A 27,663-nucleotide genomic window follows, 5' to 3' on the forward strand; every position below is an offset into this window, starting at 1 on the left:
ATTCCTCGAAAGCGTGAGTGGGGCATCGGTAGGGATCGCATTGTCGATATTATTAAATTGTTGGTCCATCCTGAAGTAGGTATTTTAGACAATTCGCGCGTCCGCCGTTTCAGACATACAATAGAGCACATCGGTTGCCTATTATCCACAGACATTGTCCATGCGAACTGGTCTTTAGGGCGTTACTGGAGGTCAAGCCCCGGAAGTGATTCGACAATGAGGTACATTATGCTCTTCCACCTTCCCCCCCTTCCTTCACCACCTCCTCCTATCCTCCTCGAAGGCCGATCCTCGTCCTTATTAACTCCCTTAGCACACGTAAGTGCAACGCGATCATCTTTCTCCTGCATCCAGGGTTTCGCATTAGGTATTTTCAAATCGATACCCGAATGGTCAGCGGGATTTCGCGTTCGCCAGTTCTCAAGGCGTAGGGTTACGGTCTGCCTTGCGATTTCCCGTATTTGAATTTGAAATAGGAGAAAGAGGCGTCGAGGAGGCGAACTGTGGAGAGAACCTGCGCGGAATCGTAGTGGCCGAAATCGAAGAGAGAAAAAGAAATGGCAAGAAACAAGTGACAATCAGTGACGCGGGGATCTCCGGTATTGTCCGAGCTGTCACACGTCTGACACGCCAGGATATCAAAAGATCCCCGTCCGGTCATCTATGCGAATATATGTACCGGTCAAGAAGACGTAACAACTATGTAATAAGCAGTTGCGGCACCCTGTGTATCACATTTATTAATTTAAATGTTAATTTAATTTCGCGAGACAATATTCTAATGGCACGTACGCTTTTTCATGGACTATGTTACCTGTGTTTAAATATTCAAATTCTGATATCTGTAAATCAGGATAAGAAATTTCGTTATTTAAAAAATGCGCTACATAAAAGCATGCCTTGCAAGAGTTTGCGATGCACAAGAATACAATGTATTTTTTACGATGTTGTTTTTTTTAATAAATAAAATCGCGTTTGTCCCGGACTACGGTCCTGAAGTTGACCCGTGAGTGTCGCGAGAAAACGGGAGCGGCGACTCGTGAGACGGTGGTGCCCGAGTGTGACTCGTGGAATATAATATAACAGTTCCGAAAAAAAGTTTTTCTACAAAAGCGGCATGCATCGCACGGCGCATACGTTATTTTTTCGCAAGGGCACCGATGCAAGGGCGACCAGGCTAACTAGCCCTTTTCTCGAGGATCGGGTTTTTGATTGACGGGTTTTGCCAGGTCCTCGCTCGCGCAAGAGCACCTTCTCGCATTTATGTTAATAAAGATATGATACACCTTTGTGCAACCCGTGCCGTTAAAGCGCATATTTTGACATTTAAATTTACTTGCCTTTAACTGCGAACAAATCTTCGGCGTTCGCCCTTTCGTTTGTTCATCGAGCCAGGCGTTCGCTTGGTTGCGAACTTCGAATAAGCCTGGTGGAGAAAATTGCGAACGCGCTGTGGAGTTCCGACATCGATTTACATTATATTTAATTCTGTCTTTCATATTTGATGTCGCGCATTGTGTTTAGCTATATATGCGCTACCTTCCGTAAAATATTTTACATCTGTGGCAACAATAGCGAAAATTAATAAACATTTGGAATTCTTTTTATCCATAAAGTATGGCGCAATTTTAAACGTAACATAATTTTATACACATCAATAATACAGTAATTTCCCGATATTGACATTAATTAAAATGGCACTTCTCGAGGAAATCGTTTACGAGCGCGCGGGCACATTAAGAGGCCATATGAGACTCTACTAAGGTTTAACTCTCTTCTCTTTCTGCCAATTCAACTGTAACTCCAATTCTCCGTTTTGCACCCCATCGCACCCTCGAGTATCCCGTTCCTCTGGGGTGGCAGCGGAGGGTGATAAATCTGCTCGTTACCCCGCTATCTGTCGATAATAGACATAACCGACACGTGTTGCCTGGTCGTCAGGCTGACCTGGGTATCCTGTACGGAGGAGACGAATCGTCAAGATCATCGGTGTCAAAAGAGCCCTCATGGTGTTCTTCTTATCCTTTCGACCCAATCTTTCGGAATGATTGATTCTACGATCTTATTATTTCAAATATTAATTTTGCATCAAAAATATACCTATAAATCTTAGAAGTAGATAATCATTAATTTTGTCAATAGATGTATCTTATTTATCTAACTTATTTCATTATTTCCTGTTTTAAGATTATCAATCACGTTTAGAATTAATTAAACATAACGTAATCTATTAGATTTTCTAACATTATATAAATCTTCTGTAATATTGTTTATAATTTAACTATTATCAGATTTTGCCTTTCTTATAATTCTCAATTAGATTTATTAACATTTTTTTGAAAGGGTAAATTATTCTTTTATATTGATAAATAATCTTTTTTTAATTTGTATATGAGAAATTCGTATTATGTATATAAGAGAATATAAAAAAAAGAGTAACACTTGTATCTTTGTGACCAAATTGCAATATTAAATTCTTTTGCGGTTATAACGCTGAATACAAGGCAATTGGTCTTTCTGCACTTTCGTAGTCAACGTTCTGCCCTTGTCGTCGCAACGGTTGGGGTGGGTTTGCGGGGTTGATGGTGCCACTCGATGTAGGATAAGGCCTCCGCGTGTGTAGGAAGCCGTCCTTCGTCTTCCTAGGCGTGGACTTAATTGAACTTGTTCGCCAACTCATAACGAGAAGCCGGGCAAGTGCTCGGTAATAATTTACGTGAAACAATCGTCGCCTTTGATGTGCCGACGATTGTCTCGTATTCGCGGGAACTATTACCCTCCGATGGTGCTCGGGTAGGAGAGTTTTCGTGTGATCATGCGCATTCAAAGACAAACTTAAGAATTGTTAAGCAATCGCTGCTAACAGTTTTCACACGATGTCCATTGTCTTTGCGCGTATTCGCAAAAGCGAAGTCAAATGAAAAGGAAACGCTTAGGGTCAAGAAGCAAGCATATATTTATATAAAACATTTTTAAAGACGATGTATATTATACTTATATTATATTTTATTATATTTAAATAAAAGTTAACTTTCTCAGTTTTATGAATTTTCTGCCTCTTTTCAGGTCAAAGCGAATATATAATTACCAATTAAAACATTTAGCTAATTTATATACCTAGATTATATTTTATTATTTTTAAACGAAACTTATAATTTTTTCAGTTTAACAGATTTTTATATTTTTCAATATTAGATTTTTATAATACTGGAACAGAGAGTAAGTTAAACTATGCCAGAAAGTTAATTAAAATTAGCGTTCGTAAAACCGGCTATTTAATAGTCATCAAGTTGGAGTTAGAATATAAACATATATCAATGTGTACAACATCTCGATGTGAAATGATGTACAAGCAGTGCGAATAGAATCGGTTAGCGAAGCATCAAGCTTTAGACGCATTGATCAGAAGGTAATTTCTCGGCATTGGTAATTTCTATTGCGTCCGTGCAAATCTACCGCCGTTTAAAATGTAAACCCAATTTAACTCGTGAATCGACAACCAATCAATGGTGGTAATTGTTTTGTCACGCGAGAGAGAGAGAGAGGAAAAAAAAGGTTTGTTCGTTAACGACACTTTGAAATTCAAGCCTGCCTGTTTGATCAGCCCAATGACCCACGGCGCGGGCGAATGAAATTACGAAGAGTGCATCGGCGTGCCGGCGGCACTGATTGGAATTTTTTTCTAGGCCGCGGGCAAAATGTTATGCATTGAAATTATATAGTTAGCATCGGCTAACGATCAGTGATTGAATTTAATTTTTTGCCGCGCGGCGAAACGGTGAGATTTCCATTTGCCTCGACGGCGATCGCCCGGTCGGCGAGGCGCGGCGCGGGCGGTGCCCACGACACTGGACGTCGCGATATTCGTGGGGGTACACAAAAACCGCCTCTTGGATGCCGGATTTGTTGGAAAATTCACGCGACCGCGGAATATCCGCCGCCTGGTTTTCACACGTATAGATCCACCTCGACCAAGATTGGCGGAGCGGAGCTCCGGGTTGACAGATTGTGTGCATGCGAGCGCGCGGGCCCTGCTACAATGACCGAACTAATCTGGTCCTGGTCCGGTGCAGGAAGGTAGCCTAAGTTCAATATATACACAGGAATACACTGGAGCCCGCAGGCGTTCCGTGTGTGCTTTCGACTATTGCCCTGCATAAATCATGCTGCCCCCGGCTAGTCCAGAGCTTCGTGAATCGCGGCGTCGACTTAATTGTCCTGCATGCTGCGCAAAGGATGAAGGATCTCGGCTCATGAGATGCGCATTTAGCAATCTCATTGTCAGAAGCATAGGGGCTATCAATTTTCAATTCCCTCGCGTCTATTTCGTTTATCATTAGTGGCGATTGCGCATTTAGGCCAATTTAAATACTGCGATACAAAATCACATTAATTAATAATTTTAAGAGCTTGTTGTAGCGTTCAATGATGTTACTTATATATAAAGTATTTAGTACGAAAAAATTGAATATACGCCACGTATGAATAAAATAAAATTTATAAATTTAGCACATGGATTATATTTGCGATTATGAGATTTTATATAAACGACAACGTTTAATTTCGAAATTAAATAGTAATTTTTCCAGTTCAATTTTTGTTTTAAATATTTTATAATTTTACTCTTATTCACTTTACTCTTTCTTACGTATTAAAAACTTACATATACTAGGTATTATTAAAAATGTTTAGAAACTAGAAGTGAAGGAGTTATTAATTGAAGGAGAATATTACAAGAAAGAGGTACAGACGATCCAATTCGTTTGTTAAAAATAAAGATTATCATTATTCTTTGTTACATCAAGAGTTACAGCAAGCGGAAACTTGTTTTGAAGGGTCGGGCTGTGGATCGGCGAATTTTGCCAAATTTTCTGGCGGGTCAGCCTCTCTAATGATCGATCATATAAGGGGCTGGCAGTGACGCGACTCGGATATAATTTATACCGCTAGATACGTTGAGGGTAGCTTCCCTTAGAAGTCGTACTGCAGAGAAGGCGAACGTATGTACCGGGGGTGGCATCTGCTGCGTGTTAGACACGGGTCGGAGGGCACCGCTTGCTCTGTCATTACTTGCATTACTTTTCTGCCGTGAGTCAAGTGGGTCAAATATGACTAGAGAAATATGTATGCAATCGAAGAAAAATTGTCGGTGGCAAGCAAACGCGCGTCGACGTTTAATAGCCGAAATTATCCAAAGTTATTCGAAAGAGAAATTTTTTGAAAGATTGATAGAACCCTTTTATAATCATCATAAAACTACGAAATTTTATTTGATATATCGCGCAAGTTATAATTTTATATTGTATCCACGTGTGTATGTATCGTTGTCGTTTATATTTAACAGGTTTGGATTTTCCACTAGAATTATAGGAGAATGGGAGAAATCAAGTCTATCGAACCTACACGCGAATTGTACACCTATTACGCAAGCATAAAAAATTATTAACCCAATCACAAACGTAAAATTGTTCTCACAGTTTTCTAAAACTCGACTTGATGCTTATAGGAACGAGGTAATGTAATTATTCGTGCAAACATGCGCCGCTAAATCACGTAATTTCATAGACGAAACGCATGAAACGCGTATATACAAAGGCGGCAAGCGCAGCTATGTCGATGAATTTTAATCAAATGGAAACGAATCATTAAACCAATTAACACGTCATCCGCGTGATCTCGCGTGAGAGAATTCGGGGTAATAATCGCCGTTACTTCGAGAGGTTTGCGCGTTATAATAATTTTCATGGGTCTGAATCAGAGACTTCGTTACGAGAATCGCGCGAGTTCGGGGGGGGGATGAAGGCGATTCCTTGGGATTAATCAAGCGTTAATTAAGACTAGAGCGGCTGGCTCCCAGAGCTCTCCTCTTCTCGCTCCTCGTGATGCTGGGAGGGAAATTAAGCAAAGATGTCGCAGTGCCTAATGCTTCGGTCGGTCGTAAGGATCGCGCCGGCGCTACGTGACTCCCAAACTCGTAAACAGCTCCGTTATTTAGGGGATGATAATTGACCGTTTCGTTCACCCCCGTCGCACTTACTCCACGAATCTCCCGAAACAGTGGAAAATGACGAGTCTGGGAAATTCGCCAATGCGCTATAACGCAGTTGATGTTTACGAGAGACGATCTCTCTCTTCTCTTCTCTTCTCTCTCTCTCTCTTCCTCGTTCTTTCATCTCTTTTCTCTTCTCTCGTAGAAAGGGGATAGAGAAGTGAAATTCGATACGCCATTGTTGTATATCACACGAGCATAATCTCGCTTATTCGCTCCCATGATGGATACATGCGGTGCATTCATGTTTATTGCACTGGCAAGTCGATATTAATAACGGTAATCAATTATTTCGTTTGAGAATCACGATACTTTTAATAATAAACAACTTTAAAAATAAAAAGTTGTTGGTATACGAAGAAAGAAACATGTTTATTTAGGCTTAATATGCCAGTTTATTGCCTAGTCATTTTTCTTACAAAAGATGACTTAAGATTAAGATCAATAAATTACGAAGCGCACAATTGTATATTTTTTTGTATAACTTTTGTCAACAAATGTTATATGACATATCTATTAAATTAATTAGTTTAAAGATAACATAGAAAAATGCGTGATTATTTTTCTTAAGTCACACTTTACGGTTTATAATCGCAATTTTGATAGTCTTTTTAATAAAAGCTTTATCAGATATGAAAGTGGCGTCGACACTCATCGACGATTCTGCGAGTCGGTTAAGTTGCGGAATGGATTTTCTCCGCAAGAGAGGGAGGACACAGTGTGTCGGCTAAAAGCATTTTTGCGTCGGCCATCATGGGGCTATCATCCACCATCGATCCGCTTTATTCATAACTTTCGCTGGCCGTTGATATAGCCGAGGACACTTTCTTTTTATCTATAGTGTATAGTTTTCATCATATATGTTTTACAATCTTCTGTCATTAATGTATTGATACAGAGTTATATAAAATGCTTGCTTAGAATTAAGCATCACCATAGTGTCTCCATTAAAAATTTACGTTAATCAATTAGATTCAGTTATGCAATAAGAAACCAAGCGCCATTTTCGTAATTTTCAGTTCAATATTGATTTTTGTTCTGTATTGTACAGGAGATATAGAAGATTTTCTAAAAAACGCATATAACACAAAATTATATTTAAGGAAGATTATAGTTCGGTTAATACATATATTTGAAATAACGTCGGCACAGAATTTTATTTCTTTTTGTTCTTAGCAATGAAAACAAAAGCAAGAGGTATACAAAAATATGTAGGTATTTCTTTTAAATAATATCTGTATCGAAATATATTAAACGAGATCTTAAATATAACAAAAATGTTATTAATATCATAAGTGTAAATCCTCTATTATGAATACTTTGTGCAATTATTGAAAAAGCAGTTATACAAATTTCCCTAGAAAATCTGGACGATAGATATCGATGCGCGTGGTTGATATTACTACGTTTTGGTGAATCGTTCGGGGCTCCAACGATGCGGTATGTCACCGTTTAGGGCCCATTCAGAACGACAATCTGTCGTGTCTTGTCAGGCAGCTTCTTTTTCGTGGAATATCTTCGGTAAAACCTAAGCAACGTAGAAAAACCTTTCGTAGGCTTCGCTTTGTTGGAGGTGTGAGATTACAAAGAGAAAGAAAAGGGAAGCGATCGCGTATTTTGTGTATGGGACAATCCTGTGAACCCCATGCCGAGCTATCCGAGGATTTCCCGACCGCATGTCCTGTAGATTATCTGATGGACAGGATGTAGCGTTTAGGCTTATACTTGCCTATTTTTCTTGCCAATACGTGAAAATCTTTCAGCGATATAGATTTGCAAATTTCTTCTGCTTGTTTCGAGAAAGTTCCGATTCGCGGAATTTTCGGATTCTAACACTGACAGGAATAAAGACTATCTGTCAAACAATTTTTTATGACTTAAAATTCAAATGTGCAATAACTTATAATTGCTGGCTTATTGACTTGGTATCAATTTTTATTATTAATTTTATAATTATTAAGTATTAATTTTTCTTTATTATTTTATCTTGTATTTATTATTATTAAATAGTACATTCAATAATTATTTAGTAAATATATAAACTTTTAAAATAAAACAATATATTTTTGTACTTCATAGAGAAAAAGTGCAAGATCTTCAATATTACGAAAAAATTTTCGTTATGATCTGAGGCAACCTATTAAAACGTTCCGTGCTTGCGACGATACAATTTCTAGCATTATAATTTTCCGTTTCGTGTAGAATGGCGCAGCACGATCACGGGAGATATTCACGGTCAGACAAATCTGTCCTACGAATTGTTAGCACATGTCCGCGTATGCCGACAAAGCGGACGAAACTTCCCCGCTGGGTCGTTAAAGCCAGTGACGAATTTCTCTTTCTGTCCTATCCGCATCTCAATTTTCCTGACAAATGTCGAAAACGCGGTCAAAAACTTTCTGTTGTAATTGGAGCGTATGTTTTATAAAGTTACAGAAACTTGATATTAACGTTTATTGAGATTTAACATTTCTTATTGTTAAAATTGTCAGTTGGATTTAAATATATCTTCAATTTAAATGCTAAAAAATGCACTCTTGAATTAAATATAACAAAAATGCGTGACAATATGTTCTATATTCATATTTCATAGATTTATCTCTCTATATTGTTATCCTGCAATCTACTTTTTTTGCTATGTGTCTTCTAACATCAGCTTCTTGTAAATAAGCCATCTGTCATTCTTCGCAACGAAGTATGCTGCTACGCCAATGCACAAGTTAGCGCATCATTGTCGTGGGTGAGACTCCGGGACAGATCCTAATCTGTCGTGTAACCTAGTGAGAAGTCCCATTGTAATGCTCAGGTTCGTGCCCATCTTCCAAAAACGCACGTTAATGGTCCCGGTAGCAAAGTAGCCATTATGACTATCGAGGATTCGTGCCGCCTTGATTCCTTTTCAGCGTCCTTTACCAAACTGTCCTGTTTTCTATTCGGTTATTGTGAATTGTCACACGAGTTTTTCAATTGCACGTGGACTAATACATCAAAGATGCGATATATTCGTTTCAATTCACATAACGTGCTATGTGGATTTATTATATTTATATAGATATATATGTAATTTCTATGCCTCTTTTCTCTCTTCCGATTAACTAATTTTATAAAAAATTTAGATGCTAATATATTAATTTTGCTGTATTATTAATTCACGGAGTTAAACATTAAATTTTTTTATTTAATTCTAGTTTATAAAGTTTTATCACATATAATTGCGATTTTTATATAAATTATTTTATTTTAAATATAATGAAAAATATATACCTTATATAGATTTAAATTTTTAAACTAAGAATTATAATTTAATGTAAAGTATTGTATATAAAAATGTAAATATATTGACTGCAACGTACAAAAATAAGAAGCGTTTTCGCATTCCATGAATTCTAAAGATTAAGAATGAGATGAAAGGCTCAGAAAAGAATAAGAAGATGAAGATCAAACTATGAATTGGGAAAGAACGGTGGTTTGTGAATGAAAAGGATCCGAAGTGTCAAAGTGAACCAAATGTCTTGCGGTTCATCTGATGTTTTTGAAATCCGAAAGGATTATTCACAAACTGCGGATCTTCAAAGTTCCCAATGAAGAAATATTTCCTATCATTTGAAGCGTTGACCGGGATTGCTTACCTGTAGAATCAACCCTTATCCACCTGTGAGATTTATTGATTTTTATGAACGTGCACACTAGTTGTACTTAAGACCAGCAGGTGGTGCAAGCCTACAGGTCAACTCTTATTGAAAACAATCAGATATGAGATCCTAACAAATTTTTAAAAATTGCAAAAACAAAATATAGAATTGTCTCCATCGTATCACCAATGATTTAGTTTTTACTTGTCTTAAAAAATATATTTCTTTATATAATGGAGACTTTGTTTATGTTTGATCTCAACATTTGATCGAGACAATTCAATCTATTTTGTAACTAACTAGATACTTTTATTTTGGACGACGATAATTATTGTAAGCGATTCCACTTGACGCATACAACTGTTAATGGTCAAAATATTTTTGTAAATGGTGGGGAGGGTTCATGATAGAAGTGCAAAATGTGTTTTACCGCACGAGGCGAGGGTGACGAGGAGAATATTCGTAGCTTCCCGTTGGCAAATGGGGTGTCCAGGAACGACGCCGACGCATCGGGGTGAGACGCTTGGCCAGCCAAGCGTCGCGTCAGACCGCGCTAGACAATTGAAAAAAATCACTTGTCTCACCCTAAAAGTAGGGACGATTCGTGGATGCTGGAGCGAAAAGTCACAGGGCAGATGCAAGGGCGATGAGAGAACGATATCCGCGAGCGACAGTCCGTTAAACGCAATGTTCCGGATCCAAAATGTCGCGGTTTCTTGCCGCCGGAAGTACATATAATGCTTACTATTTTATACCGTTTCGTGCACATGCACCTCGATCCGATCCGGAAAATAATTTTATCGCGCAGTCGCGCGATAACTTATAGTCATAAGTGTTAACTATGATGAAAGTATGCTAGCATAGAAACCGAACCAACTATTCTTATTCTAATCAAAGATGCACAAAAATCGTGATACTTTAAAAGTTGAAGTTTAGTTTTTTTTCATACTTGTAACACAGATCCGATTTTTCATTATGTTACCAACTATTATGGGGATAATTTTGCAATACTATATATGCTCGCAGAAAAAAACGCTTAATCATCATATATTACTATCTAATCTTTTTAATATTATGGTGTTATATAATTAGCGATTTATAGAGTAACGTTTGTGTGTGAATGGATGTGTTCCAGGTCCGCATAGCTGGCAGCGGAGTAAGAGGCTGGTTGGATGCATCTCACGAGGCGAACAATTGGCTAAAGTATATTCGAAGTACTGCTAGCTCACACGCAGTGAACATGCGCCACGTACTCATCGGCGGTCAGGTAAGGAAAATTTAATAATCGAGTAACGTAATTGAGAGCTTGAGAATCAGCGATACAATATTTCGTTAACGATATAAACCTACGATAAGCAAATCATATGTGTGCGCGGCACCTCTAACTCGGTAATTTAATATAGGTGTATCGTAAAAATTAAAAACAAGAAAAGAACTTACAAGTTACTGGTTGGAATAGCAATAGCAAAAATAGACAACGTTAATAACCAATTAGAATCGACGTTTGCCTGTTTCATAACCCATTTTACCTGCGGCGCAAAAACACGCGTACAGATCGGTGGTAAGATAATTTCGCAGAGAAGTGAATTATTTGGTATCACTAATCGGCATCTGCGATCTTGAGCTTCGATCCGGGTGCCTTGTACACGCGTATAAAAAGAAATCCTTCACTTCTTCGCTTCTCGTGTACAAGTGGCATGCACGAATAATTATTTCGCATTAAAATTGTATTAATTTAGATGTTAAAAATATTTGCAATTGTTGACAATTCAGAAATCACTGTAATGAATGCGTGTTATTTAAAAAACGAATGATCTCTGAAATAATACATATCAAAGAGCTACATACAAACGGGATTAACTCTAACAAAGACACCGAATTATTGGACGAAGTTTATTTTGATGTTTTATACAATTTAAACGAACTTTCCACGGTCAGGTAATTGCAAACATTCTTTGTCCTCGTGTCAAGTTCATTCCTCTCTCAGTTCACGATGATTCTTCGCGCAGATCAGACGTGTTATACGATGCCTTATAATTATTGTCTGTCATGGTTCCCGTCATCTTTGAACAATGTAAGTCTCGGTTTTAATTTTAATTTATTTTATTGAGTCGATATTATATCATCTTATCTAAATACATTTATTCAGTTGCCACTAAGTTGGTCCAGAAATGTATGGTGCCTTTTGAAATTGTGGACTTGCATGGGTCTCCACGGGACGATGATACTTAATAAAAACGGAAATTTAACTGGAGCATGATTGACTTGCGAAGAAAGCGTTCTACAATGTTTAAGTTTTTTGACTTTGTGATTGCGGTACTTCTCCATGTTTGATTGATTGCGAGTTGACTCCGATATATGTTAGTTTATTAATTATTTGCTTAACTGACAATTCTGATGAAGTCCGAGTATGGTACGAAACGTTAATTTAATAAATCTTGATACAAGTTAAAAAAATTTTTGTAACATCGATTAATGCTCGTATACCGGTCCTACTCCTCATTATAGCCTTTGCTTCAAACGAGCGGAAAATAATATTTTCGTGTTATTTATATCAAACAGCTTATTTCATCATAAGATAAAAAATGATGCGAATTTTTCTATTTAATCTTCATGGTTTTTGATATTATTAGCAGTTTTGTTAACAATACAATGAAGAGTTGCTGCATTATTATAAACAAATTCACCCCAATGTTAAAAATGTTTAAACACTTGGCAGAGCCACTTTCTGATTCACCCTCCAATTAACTTTTATACGCAACTGACACTCAATCGACAGTTGCAGTTAATAGGGAACAATAATTACGCGCCAAGTAGAATTCCAATTTATTGCACATATGTCATCGATTGTTAAAAAGCTTATTAGTACTTCACAAAATTATCATATTGTTCTCTGCATATTCAACCATCTATTTCAAATGACTGTTTTCCTGTAATATACCCATAAATTTTTTTAAAAACTCATTCAGATATAAAATGTTACATTCACTGTTCAATAACGAGATAAACAATTCTTATTCATTTTTTAAAGCAAAATAGGAAAATTTGAGAAAATAAAACAATAATTTATAAAACACATTTTAAAGAAGAATATCAGAATTTGTAAGATTCAATGATAAGATTAGTTCCTGTAAGTTTTAAATAGATTTTAATTTCGAAGCCATCTTTTAATTTAATAAAAGAAAGTATTGAAAAAACAGATTGTCCCTCTAATCCCTTTTAAAAGCACTGTACTCATATATGATTGGCCGTCGAATAGACGTATAAACGGAAACGATGGAGGTCACGGTGTCAATTTAGGGTCGAGCTCATGCTTCTGTCCATTTGGCTCTTTCTCTCTTTCTCTCTGTGAACCGTGGCACATGGTATCTTCGATGTTGTGGGCGCGACGTAAGCTACATGTATACAGGGTGTTTAGTTATTAAGTCACCCCACGGGGTCGTTTCTCTGACTTCCTATACGCCCTCTCGCAATCGCTGTGGGAATGGGGGACGCGACGCTCTCTATCAGTGCCCTGCAGAATCGTCGTAATGATGCTTCGGGGCCCCGTGACGACACTATAAAGATCGTTTCATGGCGTCCCGAGCTCTATAGAATCGCATGCAGATTATGTGTCGCGTGTGAAGGGATTTTCTTTAATAAAATCGAGACGCGCATGCCCGAAACATCAATACATGTATAGCATCTACCATTTTTACCATTTTTTTCTTCATTGACATTATCATTTATTTCGACATCATTATAATTGATTTAGACATAAAGTAGGAAAAGAATCATATACTGTTGCCTTTATAATGTTTGTAATGATTCTTTTACCGTCAACAACATTAAGGTATAAATGGCAATTTTGCGGTAGAAAAATTTTATAAAATGTCACGCAACTAATGCAATTTTTCATACATTTATTATTTTGCAAAAATTGTATTTAAAAATAATTGCATGTTGTGCGAACCACTGCTTACAATTAGATGAAAAACAAATAATTTTAGCATAATTTATAATCTTTATAAACTTACAAGCGCCTTGCAGAATTAATTTTTACGTCATAATTCCTAGCACTGTAAAATTAAAGAATTTTTAAATTATTTTGAAATATTTGTGTTGTGTGTTGCTGAAAGATTTAAGAACTGAGCATTAAATAACAATTCTGATAATAGATGGTGTATGAGGCTGTTCGCGATATTGCAACGGGCGAAGAGCTTCTTTTGGGTCCTCGGGAACCGCTTCAGCTGCAGGACATGCTGGGTGAGAATACGACCGAGGACAGAAGCGATCGAGAAACTGGTGAGCATTCAGTCACGCAAGAACTTGCGCTAGACAATCTTCATTAATTTCTTTATCAAGTTTTTTACGAATAAGTTTATCTCTCCACTTTAGACAATACAGAAAAAATATTATTTTAATTTATTTTTAAATAGTTGAATAATAATTTTAAAATTCTGTTTCGTACACCAAATATATAATCGTAACTCTTTTAACGTCGGTAAATCGATAATGTTGTGTATTTAAAAACGATATAATTAATAAATCTAAAATAAATTTAATAAACCTAGAATATCCGTTTAATAGGTTGAACACACAGATTGATTAAACTTTTTGAATAAAAAATAGAAAATAAACAATGCACATTTGGAATAATGTTTAGAAAATGAAAGGAACGAAAATACGAATTAAAATAATATTCAGATGGCCGGCAAGATATCGGCGTTCACGATCGTTTTGGCACAGCTTGACGACTTTCGGTGCCGATACACATCGCGCACGTTGGCAGCTCGTGCGCGTACAATTACGCATATGAACGCAAATGAAGGGCAAGGGGCAGGTGTTTTCCGAAACGACGAATCGGGGGCGGGCAGAGGGTAAATCGTGGATCGTTGTGTGCACGAGCTGCTCGTCATGCACCCTTGACTCTGGCGTGATTCACCTGGTCGGCCGTTGCGTATTAACCCTCGTCCGGTAATAAGCGCTGATTATTTGCAGATAGACGTGTTCGAGTCACATGTCGCCGTGCCCCGTGTCGCTTCGACTTTTGTCCGGAACCATCCCTCTCGTCCATCGCGAACAAAAATACTGCACGCTCTAGTCGTGATATTTACGATTTTTTGTTAAAATTATCATTATTTAATGTATATATGTAAATATGTATTGCATTATATAAACTAATAATGTACACATTTACACATAACTTTTTTATGTCGGTGAGATTTTAATTATAATTTGTTCCGAATTGAATTGTTTTGAATTGAATATACTTTGCTTTCTTCTATCAGAAAATTCTTATTTCTTATTACTATTAAAATATTAATTTTTTAAACCAATTTTTAAACGCCCATTTTAATATGTTCATTTAATTTAATCGATCGTTAGATTTTATTGTGTGGACCATTGCGCCATTAATATATTTGAGATATTTACGAAGAAGGGTAGCGTCTACGTGCTTCACTGCTCGACAATTATCTGGTTGTAACTTCTGCATGATGGTCAAAATCTGGATGATGACTTGGTAGGGTCGAATTAGGACCGGAGGGTTATAAGCGACACCCAGATGTCGCGACAATTAAAACCGGGCTTATTGTCGAAGTTCTGCCGTCACGAAGTCTACGGTTAATTCGCCCACAGTTTTTCGTCATAATTTTAGGAAATGCTCGTAAAATACGTCTTTGCACGTGGAAGATACGCCGTTCCTACTAATAGATTCATTATTAAATTTTCTTTTGACGAAACCAGTGAAGATAAGTTTCTTTTAGTTTTTATTAGTAAAATATCTTTCACGTAACATGATTGCTAAAACAATTCGATAAAATTTGGAAAAAATAACAACATATAATTTGTAACACATAGAAATACTTCATAGAAATCTGATAAAACATTTTTTAATGTAAATACCATTTCGCTGAAATTTTTTCAGTCGTTTAAAAATACATACTCTCTAAATCTGAATCAGTGACTATTCACTGATTCAGATTTAGAGAGTACAGAAATAACATCACATGTTATCATTTATTATACACTTACATGATATCTATATAAATAATTATGTCATTTATTATACGTACTATAGTATGTCTATATAAATATTCGACAAAGTAAACTATTCTTTTTTACTTAAAGAAAAAAATATTGTAAAGATAATAATGCTTTTGTCAAACAACAAAATCACGAGAGAAAACGTCATTTACATACACATTAAAATAGAATGGTGGAACAGACTCCAAAAGGGAGACGCAGTTTTATGAGATAGCTTTAGTAGCAGAAAGTTAGAGCGGTAATTAAGTCGAGCCTACCGATAATGTTCCTTTCTCTGAATTAATTTAGAAATTATATAAGAACCTTATTTTTACGATAACAGGCAGATTAGGTCGTGGAAGAAATTGCATCTGCGAATTTTGTTCACTTTATATTAATAATATCCTAATAATTTTTTTCAAAGTAATTACATTACTAATGAGCAGTAAATATTAATAAAATTTACTATGTTTTTAACAATTTATATTTATGTAAGTTGTCCGCAAATTTTGCAATTATTTATTTCAATATATGAGAGAGAGGCATTAGGTAATAACTTATTAATATCATCAGCTGTATGGTTGACACTTCTTTTGTTGATACTGATTCTGCAGATCTCGTTTCGTTATACTGAGATCTTTGTTCGTTATACCGATATCTTTGTTCTCGGTGGACGTAATTTTACGCATTAAGAGATATTAATGCCGCGACTTTAAATGGCATAAGAGTGGTACTGGCGTTAATCCAGTAAAGCCATTTTTACGAGGGAATCTCCTGCAAGCTGGTGCGTGCAGCAGGAATAATGATGTCAAACAAACGACGTACGTTCCGTATCAACCCTTGCGAGGGGCATCTGCGCCGCGTCTCTCCCTCGGACGGATCATTTTTTTTCACGGGGAGAGAGACAAGGGAAAGCGAACAAGGGAAAGCGAAAGAAAAAGATGCGAGGAATCATTTTAACACGCCTACGTGGGGTGCGCGTAGCGAAGCATTCAACCGGAGTTGTATGTTAACTTAATCTCATAGAGAGAGACGTGCATATATCTATACCGAATATTCGCATTAAAAAATTTATATTCCGCCTGCACGTATTCAATCCGCCTTCGATATTAATTCTTTATAGATACAGATCTTCTCTTTTTTTCAACAGGGGAAGAAAAGATCTTAATAATTAAAAATATTATAATAAAATGAGGATATGGAGATATTAAAATAAATTTTTTAAATGTCGTATTTCAATTAAGTTAAAAGAGAAAGAAAGTTTAACAAATAATTAGGATAATATTGCAAGTAACTGTAACTTATGATGATAATGTTATAATACATATGTATATATTTAATCTAACCACTTAGATAATTATTTAATATATATCTCTGCATATGTTTGTCGATACGATAAGTACTTGCGTTAACTGCAACATTATGACTTTTCCCAGACATTTTTCGACTTACATACGAATTGAGTTGCGGTAACATGGCAGATGCAATTGTTGTGGACAGTTACGGTGACTTATGACTGTGACTTTCTGCGGTGCTTGTTTTTTCTATCGCCGTTTTTCCTTTTTTGCACGCAGAGAAACGCGTTTATATCATCGGCGTGTTTTCCGATAGCTCTTTAGGGTAGCGGATAATTTATAGCCAACTATTGTCGATTAACACGCGCATAACCAGGTCTCAGGGAAGACCGAAAAAAAGGGCACGATTCGAATGAGAAAAAAGGGGTATACGCATACAAAAGGGCACGCGACACTCTTTCCTGAGGGGGTGGTGTACTCCGAGGTAGGGAGGTACGTGTGACATGTTACAACCCCATCTGATTCATCGGACTAATGACACATTTATTTGACGTTTGATTCGAAATCGCTACGGTCGCGTGCGACAAATTGTTACTGAAAGATCCAAGCAGATATCGATTTTCCGTTTGATTAATTGAAAAAAAAATTTTTTTTTCCTAGTTATCGTATAATGCAAGAAATGTGAATATTGCTAAAGAAAAAATTCGTATTATGTGTATTTTAGGAATAAGAAAACACTTCTGCAAAATCGTGTATTGTTTAAATCTTTGAACAAAAAATATTACATATGTAATATAAATAGTTATATATTACACATATATTACATAGATCATTGACTTTTTAATATATTATCATGAAAGAAGTTACCTTTTTCCTTTTCATCGAATTTTTCTTCTTCTTCAATGGTACTACAGCTCAAGATCGAGCCATAGCGTCTTGAAATTTGGCCTTTATCAAATTAAGTTGCATTAAAAAAGATATAGCTTATTCATATCAACCATCAAAATTTTTAAATCAAGAATTAGTTAATTTAACTAATGTTTAGTTGAACGTATCGGACTAAATATTTTAGTTGGATAAAACACATTTTACGCTTTTCAACAAATTTTTTTCTTAGTGTGGCGATCAAATAAAAACTGATAATTTTTGGTCGGATTTGAACTCGGATCTTCGGCTCATTAGACCAGCACATCTTTCTACGTCATAATTGCCACTAATATTTGAGAAAAGAAAGCTATTTATACAATTTCTACAGTGACTGCAAGAATTTAATGCAACTTGATCTCATTAAAACCCTTTTAATTTTAATAAAAAAAAAATTATATACTTAAAAAAACTGACAGAAAAGTGTAAAGTAAACGAAAACATAGGTGAATAAACGAATAGATTTATTTTGATATATTTATCGACGTATTTTAATGATGTCGTTTGAATTTTGAACGTCACGATGCAGCAAGAACATTGATTTCCGTTACTTTTTCCCATGCAACTGCCAACTGACTACTCGACTGCGGGGGGTGTTACCAGTGGATCCCACCTGTTGACTTTCCGCAACGTGACTTTGCTACTCCTTCTACGCGGTAGATTAACATAATACTTTCAACCGTTTTCATAAATTTGAGAGAAATGATTGTTTGTGAATATTATATGTTGTAAATATGCGATCTTGATTCTCATATAAGTTATTTATATTTCTTTGATTCAAGTTCTATGTAAAAAATTCTTGCTATAAGAAAATGAATTATATTTATCATTCTGTAATTATAACATATGTTTTTATATACATATAAAATTTTCTACCTATTTATGTTATATGTATATAAATTATTTATGCAAAAACTTTGTACAGCTAGATATATTGAAAACAATTTACATACATTAAAAAATTATTTTAAAAGAGATTAATTCCATATTCTAATATCTCTTCTGTTGTATTTAAATCAACATTTTTTTTACTTAGCACATCTGAATATTATCTCACATCCGTGATGATTCTTGATTATAATCTTATTTATTAGTTATTAATATTCGTTTTTCATCTCGATCGTTTTTTCAATATGATGGGTTCGAACTATGCCGTCTCGAGGGTGATAGAGGTCGACCGCATCTTTCATTGTCTAAATTCACGGCGTGCCGCTACGAATTAGCCATGGAGAGACGAGCGATTAACGTACTAAGGGGGGTTAGCGTGGCGTTGGGCGTAGTTGGTGGTACGGGGGTTGTGCCCGGTTCCCATGAAGGTCCGTTGGGGGCCATCACTCGACCATATGGTCGAAACAAGTGTAGCGGCAGATTTAAATAACCGTTGGAGGTCGGATATCGTTCAAACTTAAGCAAGATCTTGCTTATACTCGCGATACAAATTAAAAATTGGGAGTTTTTAAAATTATTTTAAAACTATTTTAAATCTATAATTTGTTTTTTTCAATTTGTTTACTATTAATTACATCAATTTTTTTACATTTTTAAATATTTGTACACAAGCAGACAATTGATATAGACTACACTAGATAAATTTTTACATAGAAATTGATTAGTATACATTATTTTAGACACTATATTTTACGCTAGCACTCATGTTAGTTGCGTGTTTAATCACTGATAATCCAACTTTGTCTCCTTCATGGATTTCTGATTTTACCTGCCGTTGCGCTCTGATATTCGGGGGTGAAATGCCGCTGGGGGGCTGTCGAGACTCACCTGCGATTGGCTGCTCCCCAACGTCGCTTGTACCAATAGCAAGCGAATCTGGATATCCCCGTTTGCGTATGCAGTTACTTGGACGGTATATTGCCAACTAACGAAAACATCATTGTGTCTATTGTCTTCGTGATCGCTTGTGTGTCGGATCGTACTTATTGAAAAAGAAGAAGTGACAGTGTAGTGAAGTAACTTGAACTCGCGTTGTAACCAAATCTGTTTGATTTTTTAAGCATACAATCGTATTATAGATAGTAAATATAGATCAATATTTGGTCGAGAGATCATTAACTGGACGGTAAATATTTTATAAACTAATGACTATTTTATAAATTAATTTTTAATTAATAAATTATTTTATTTATTTTACTGGAACAACCATTAGAAATTATCGCATATGTTTGAAATTAATTTATAATTAAGAAGCGATATACGATTCTAATTGCCTGAATTCCGAGAATAAATATAATCCATGTTAAACCCACGCTTAAATTAATTCCGCATCAAATTAATTAATAAAAATGAATCAATACTAGCGTAAATTTGTATACGAAAATTATTTAACAACACAATCAAAAGCGTATAATTACGTAAATATTGTAATGTTAGTTGAGTAATTTGGCGTGAACTTTGCGAATTTGTTGAAAATTATTTTCACTATTTCCACAAAGCTTATTAAATCGTCGTCGAATTCTATAGAAACATCGAAGTCTTCATTTTGTAGATCAGGCGATATTACCGGTTTAATTTAATAATTCAGGAACAATCCATGAGTCCACTTGTCACGCCACTCCTGTGGCCCTCGCGCGGTTCTGGATCACGTAATTCGCCCACACCACGACACGTCACGTATCATCGTTTGCAGGGGGTTGTAATTTATAGAGCTATACGACCACACATACACAAATCGCGAGAAAATTGCGAGTTTTACTCGCACTATTGCCGACATGTATTGTTTGTGATCTGTATTGTTGTATTCGTCGTTTACAGCCTCTCAGCACAGTGGAACTGTCGACGAGGACAAGGAGGACGAGGAAGAAGGAGAAACGAGATGTACTGTCTGCGACAAGCCGTTTCAAGATATCGAACTGTAAGTACTGATTGCGCTACGATTTTTGTACAATTTTTTTTTCCTAACGCGAGCGTGAAATGGGCCGCTTTTCGCAATTGTTTTGAGTGAGCAAAACAATCCATTTCTCCACTAGTTGAGAAATGGAGCCATTTCTCAACTAGTGGAGAAATGAAATTGTAAAACAAGCGCGAAAAGCGACCTGTTTCACGCTCTTGTTAGGAAAAATAGTATAAACAACTCGTGAGAAGAGTGGTCGAGCCCAAATGAGTGTGATGGTCGCACGAGCGACGCTCGTGCGACCAACTTCACACTCATTCAGAATCGACCACTTTTCCCACTAGTTGTACAATATACTATCTTTTAAACAAACTAGAAAATATAAGTAATGAATTTTTTTGTTTGTATCTCTCAAAAATGTGCATTGGAAAATTACAAACACATTAAAAAAGCGTAAAAGTCTTATTTATTATTTAAAATATTATTTATGGGACATTTAAAACAATCTGTTTTTCCATTTCACATAGGGAGAAATATCGCGTTTTAATAATTTTATCATTAATATATATGTTAAATTTATATTAAATTGGAGAACAGTTGTTTTACTTGTTGTATATTTGCACGTATCCGCAAAAATGTTATTGCCGCCAGATACCTTTATTATCATACTTTCACGCATTCTATTATCCGAAGATTATTATCGTTGGCGCGACTATACAAAGCGCGACTCATCAAGGATTCATGGCACATCATTATATGCTTTTCAAATCAGATGAGCGACGATTACGTGCTTGGCAGAGCGATACGTCGGATCGAAATCAAAAGACAACGGCTCGACCGACATTAAAGTGCTCGTTGCGTCCGTCGATTTTCATCGTCAATTATTAATTAATCGATGGAATTCAGAGAGTGGGTGCCACGTAATCGCCTTCAAATCTCGGAGTTGGCGAAAGCCTTTTGTCACGCGAGCGGTTTCAAGAGTGCTCTTTAGAATCCTGAGCATTTTGAGACTCCTTGTACGATTGAATATGATGCTTAGTCAGCCTTCATTTTGTCTTGGGGCTACGTCATTGCCTTTAATTAGAGAATAATTAGTAACGGAAAGTAAAATAATGCTAACTATAAGTGCTTATGTTATTATATAAATTATTTAAATACATCCAAATCTTTATGATTTTTGGAGTAAAAAATGTAATTTTATCAGTTTATCACTAAATACTCCATATCTCGTTAATTGCAAACTCAACCAATTAAACATTGCATTTCAGTTAAATATTAGTACTTCTTATCTAATATACAATTAAGCTTCATAATTAAGCGCTTTTTCTTCCATGAATGAAATTATATTAACGCCTTGTTAACTGCAACCTGCAATAATCATGCATAATTTTTCAAAAGTACATTATGACTAAAAAATATGCCGTTCTTTCTTCTTTCGTTAGTTCCTCTCTAGATGAGTTGCTATTGGCTTTTTATTTATTTTCTTTTGTTAACTTCTATTTGCAGTCACATTCGTCTTTGAAAATAATTCTAGTTTGATAAATATCTGCCATTCCTTTTACGACCATAAAAAATAATTCACATTATAAAACACAACTCAAGTGATGGACAATTCAAAGTTTCGATTAAAATCAACTGATTCTCGTTTCTGTTTTCTATCGATGATCTCCTCGCTCTTTCAGTCGATATTAAACCGCATTCCCCGACGCGGCAGATTCACCTGTTGTGGGGCATTAAACCCTAGCCGGGATTCGTAATCGGGCGCGTTAGAGCCACCCCCTTATGCATCATCGAAAACGTCGCGTGCTCGTAGCTCATCTGGCGCAGCGCACTGTCGTTGCACCATGAAGGCACTATCTCACCACGAATGAGTTTCACGCGGCGCGTATGTTCGGGGGTGTAAAATCAATGCCGCCGCACACCATGGCACACCATCCCGTGTGACGATAACCCGCGTGGCAACGCGTGACAATCCCCTTAGGACGGCTTTTCTTCGTGACGGCGTGTGTTCGTGCGCGACGGCCGCCCTCTTCTTCATGGACGTGCGACCGTTATTACACGAGAACCGACTCGCCACTGTTCAGCCGAAGTCACTTAGTCATCATCCAAGACTGCGCCCGACGCAATCTTTGTCGGTGCAGGTCGGTTACCGTATCACGTCCTGCTTGCTCGATGTGGTGCTTTGATTAAATATATTAAACTTCGCAGGTAGAAGTGTAGTAACGTTTGGAGATATTTTTACATAGCAATGGAGTTATCGCCATTCCATCAAATATTTAATTCAAATGAACTTTTGAAGAGATAAAGGAAAATGCTATTATATGCTTTCTTCAGAAATGTATAGCTTATACACGATCTCCAGTTCATCTTCGCTGTTATAAACATTTATTTTATTTCCTTTTTTATATAGCTTTCTGATTTATTTTTTTTCTTACATTACAGTGAATGAAATATTTGCATCTTTTATTTTCAGATTGGATAGCCACCTGGTGACCTGTCATAGATACCCAGCGGAACAGCACCGCTGTGACAGCTGTCCCCGTGCTTACGCTTGGCGGCCACTTCTGGTACGACATCGTGCTATCGTTCACGGTGATCTTAGAAACTATCCCTGCGAAAATTGTCCAAAGGTAAGCTTCAAATTCGCGCTTCACTCATCGAAACCAGACAATACATCCCGAGCCAGTAGCATCTTCTAGTATCGCTAAAAGTCGAACATCCGGCAGGTCTTCACGGACCCATCAAACCTACAACGCCATATCAGAACGCATCACGTGGGGGCGAGGAGCCACGCTTGCACGGAATGCGGCAAGACCTTCGCGACCAGTTCCGGCCTGAAACAGCACACCCACATTCACAGTAGCGTGAAACCCTTCCAGTGCGAGGTCTGTTTTAAGGCGTACACGCAGTTCTCCAATTTATGCCGGCACAAACGCATGCACGCCGACTGTCGCATGCAGATCAAGTGCGTTAAATGCGGACAATCCTTCAGCACGGTAACATCGTTATCGAAACATAAGCGATTTTGCGACTCCACGACTCCGACTGGTCCGCCTGGAACCATGCCTCAATTACCGACGCCAGCGACGAGCCCCTTTCTGGTGTATCCACGACCTCCCGTGGGCCTGCCAGGCGGCTTGCCTTTTTATCCGCCTAGTCTGATGGGTCCTTATCCAGGAATTTTCCCAAATGCTTCGAATTTTCTCAACACTCCTCTGATTTTCCCGCCGAAAATCGAAGAGGTCGAGAAGAGGAGCGACAGTCCCAAGAAGGAACGTTTTACCCCTCCAAGAGTGTTGTCGCAACACAATAAGGTCTCTCCTTCCACGGCGGAGGAGGCCACTTCCACGTTTAGGCCATCTCCGGCTAGACCTCCTGTTCAACCGACACCGGAAAGTGATGACGATCTTTTAAAGAGAAGAGAAGCTAGAAGCAACGAACGAAAAATAAAAACTGAAAGCACTTTGAAGGAGGAAGCGACCGAGCAACCGTTGGATCTAAGGGTTCAGACTAAGAAACAGGACGCTATTTCAAAAACCGCAATTAAGAAAAGCCGTTCTCCGTCGCCAGCCCCAGTACCGATGGAGGAAACGCCCGCACCTCCCGATCGTCCGAAATCGGAAGAGGATGCTGCCGCTCCTCCGCCGATGGAACTCGAGTCTAAGGATGTCCAAGGAAGTAGCCCGCACTTGAGGACCAGTCTGTCAATTGAACAACCGCCGACCAATACACCACCTCACATGGCTTATCCCAGACCGATACACCCGTTGTTCCTCGAAACGATGTATCGCGGTCCAACGGGAACCTTCCCGGGATTTCCCAGCGCACCGCCACCTCCAGGAGGAGGTACCCCGGAATCTAGGCTGATACCTCCACTTCCACCCTTCGCTCCACCGCGCGGGCTTCCTTTTTTAGGCTCGCTTATGAACGGGCTCAGCGGCGCTAGGCCAGGAGCAGGATTCGATCTGCTTGCCCGGCCGCCGCTGAGCGCGTTCCCTGGGGTAAAGCCGTTCCAAGAGGCAGTAATGACGCCCCATCATCACCATCATCATCACCATCACCATCACGTCCACGGCAAGATGAAGGATCGGTACTCCTGTAAATTTTGCGGCAAAGTGTTCCCTCGCTCTGCCAATTTAACGAGGCATCTGAGAACGCACACCGGCGAGCAGCCGTACAAGTGTAAGTACTGCGAGAGGTCCTTCAGCATATCAAGCAACCTGCAGAGACACGTCAGGAATATCCACGACAAGCAGCGGCCGTTCAAGTGTCCGCTCTGCGAGAGGTGCTTCGGACAGCAGACCAACCTCGACAGACATCTGAAGAAGCACGAGGCTGACGACGGTAGCGGAGTGGTGTCGGTCGCCGATTCGCCTGGAAGCAGCAACGAAAACGAGCGAGAGGATACCTACTTCGACGAGATCAGATCCTTCATGGGCAAGGTCACTTACGGCGGTGAGAGCGGCTACGGGTTGCCGCATCACCCGGCCTATATTCCCAATCGTCTGCACGAGATAAACGAGTCCAAGATGGAGGTCGAGTATGACGAGGACGAGGACAGCGAGGAAGGTGTGTCTCCGTTGGAGGAGACAGACGGACTGTCGCCGATCGAGGCCAAGGAATCCCCGTCGCCCTCGCAGTACGACCTGAAGCTGAGGGAGAAGCAGGAGCTGCTCAATAATAATACCGCGGAGCCGGTGATCGAAATTTCGACATAGCCCAGAGGTCAGTCTGGGTGATCTGCGTGATCGCTTCGAAGGACGAGGAGAACTCGTCGTTCGTGTACAGAACTATTGTGGGATATACGTTCGTCTTAGAACTCTCGATCGTGACGGCGTTACCTTCAGGAATAATGTCGATGCAGGATTATTTAGCTTAGAACGGTCCGCGTACTTAGACTTTGCAGAATATCAACCATTTGCTTCTACAAGGCGAACAATTCTCGAGTATAATCGGGTTATTCTCCGTGATTATATCGCGATCGATACCGTAAATCCATGGAAGACAACCTATAATAATAATTATAATTATACATTGATATATCCGTACCGGAATTTTTCAGAAAGAATTTAGTGAACCCTATTATACTTGTAAAACAGGTGCTCTGTAAAAAAAAAAACGTAAAGAACTCGACGAACGTAACGAAGATTCTTCTTATGTAATCCTTTTTTACACTCCACGTTTGTTTGCACTGGAAAAGCGTATTGTAAAAATCAACAAATGGACCATTTAGCCCCCTTCTTACACACACACACACACACATGTCACAAGCTCTTCTATAGTCTAGTTCTATAGTTTCTACAGACTTGTTATGAATGTAAACGCGCACGAAATTCAATGTTATCCCCATTCCGCCCCTCTTCGTCCTTAGCATCGATTAGAGGATGCGCGTATTTCTGTAATATTATTTATTGCTATTATTAATAAAGTTAATTTATCATTATTATTAAATCGCGTCGCTCGGTAAAGGGGATCATACGTTATAAGTGAGAACAATCAAAGCGTCCATGTGAAAGCTCTGCGAATTTTATGTAAACGAGTTGCGATGTATCCATCTCGATCAATGATCCAATCACCGATGTTTCTAAATCCAAAATATATCTACATATATGTGCGCGCTATTCTCGATTGGTTTGTTTTTGAACGCCAGTATTAGTTGTATCGCGTTCAGAACGCGGACGCTCTTCGAGAGTTCGAAATTAGATTATTGTAAAATTCCTTTCGTAAAATGACTGTAATCGTTTTAATCAGTTCAAATTTTGAAGATTTTCCCCGAGATTGTTAGATTTTGTTAGAATATAGCTGAATGAAAAATGATATATTACAGGAAGAAAAATTCCATCTGCAGGATTTAGCTGCGAGACTTAGAATCTGCGAAATAAGAAAAGTACATTTTCGCATCGTGTTCGTGTATCAAAATTGATGTATGTTAGCCCGCAAAGCCAAAGCGACGAAGAGAAAAAATTGACGCGTCGTGCGTAATCACCTACTATACGCGGCGCGAGAGAGTGTGTATAATTAAATAATTAGGAGGCAACAAAACCCTTACGAAAAATTGTACAAATTTCCACACAATTAGGTGATATAACATTTGTAAAGATAAAAGGAAGAAGTTTCAACGCGATTTTTATTAATATATAAATACGATTCTGAAGCGGTTTCTCTTGCGGTAGGCAAGACAGAAGAGTCATGTAAGCTAACGGACGTTCCTCGCATTTCACCCACCTAGTAGAAATATTAAAATGCGTGTCCCTAACGTGTCATCGATGAAGCGAGGAAATTAATAATGATGAGAGATAAGCATAGTATACGCGTATACATGTGTACCAAGTACGCTCGCGATTAATAAAAAATGAAACAAAGAATATATCGTTCGTTTGTAATCACCGAGTTGAGGCTTGTTTTTTCACATAAAGGTTTTACGAATACACGTTCTACATATCTCTGTTTCTATCTCTCTTTCTCTCTCTCTCTCTCTCTTTCTCTCTCCCTCTCTCTGTTTCTCTATCTCTCTTTCTCTTTCTCTTTCTCTTTCTCTTTCTCTTTATCTTTCTCTTCTCTTTCTCTTTCTTTTTCTCTCTCTCTCTCTCTCTCTTTCTCTCTCTCTCATTATAGACGATAATAAACTTATGAAATGATTAAGCATAAATATATTGAACGAATTACTTAAGGAAAACTATATTATGACGCTGTCTATCTATACATACTGTATAAAGGCATCCTGTAACTTCATTATGATTACTATTAAAATATTACACTTCAAGTTGGTTACCTAAGCGATAATGCCACCTATCAATTTTCCTTTGCCTTGTATTCCTCTAAGAAGATTTTAATCTAATAAGCTTTGATAAATTTTATTATTCTGTACATTGTCCACACAGATTTAATAGAAAAAGATAAATAATACAATAT

The 27,663-nt window shown here is 37.7% G+C and overlaps 1 protein-coding gene across 3 annotated transcripts in view; it reads left to right on the plus strand.

The window, feature by feature from the left end:
• The window catches only part of LOC112455553 (MDS1 and EVI1 complex locus protein-like), a 77,777-nt gene extending 51,832 nt beyond the window's left edge, over positions 1–25,945 (plus strand). For 2 of the 3 annotated variants that reach the window (XM_025017560.1, XM_025017559.1), the window contains exons 4-8: positions 10,817–10,948; positions 13,839–13,965; positions 20,673–20,772; positions 23,225–23,381; positions 23,463–25,945. In XM_025017560.1, coding sequence (XP_024873328.1) covers positions 10,817–10,948; positions 13,839–13,965; positions 20,673–20,772; positions 23,225–23,381; positions 23,463–25,469 — 2,523 coding nt within the window. In that variant the 3' untranslated portion in view covers positions 25,470–25,945. The remainder of the gene's footprint in view (positions 1–10,816; positions 10,949–13,838; positions 13,966–20,672; positions 20,773–23,224; positions 23,382–23,462) is intronic. The other variant, XM_025017561.1, reaches the window with a different exon arrangement.
• Positions 25,946–27,663: the final 1,718 nt, after the last annotated feature.

This window comes from Temnothorax curvispinosus, unplaced genomic scaffold (assembly GCF_003070985.1).
Source record: "Temnothorax curvispinosus isolate PA1 unplaced genomic scaffold, ASM307098v1 QBEX01006175.1, whole genome shotgun sequence".
Classification (NCBI taxonomy): domain Eukaryota; kingdom Metazoa; phylum Arthropoda; class Insecta; order Hymenoptera; family Formicidae; genus Temnothorax; species Temnothorax curvispinosus.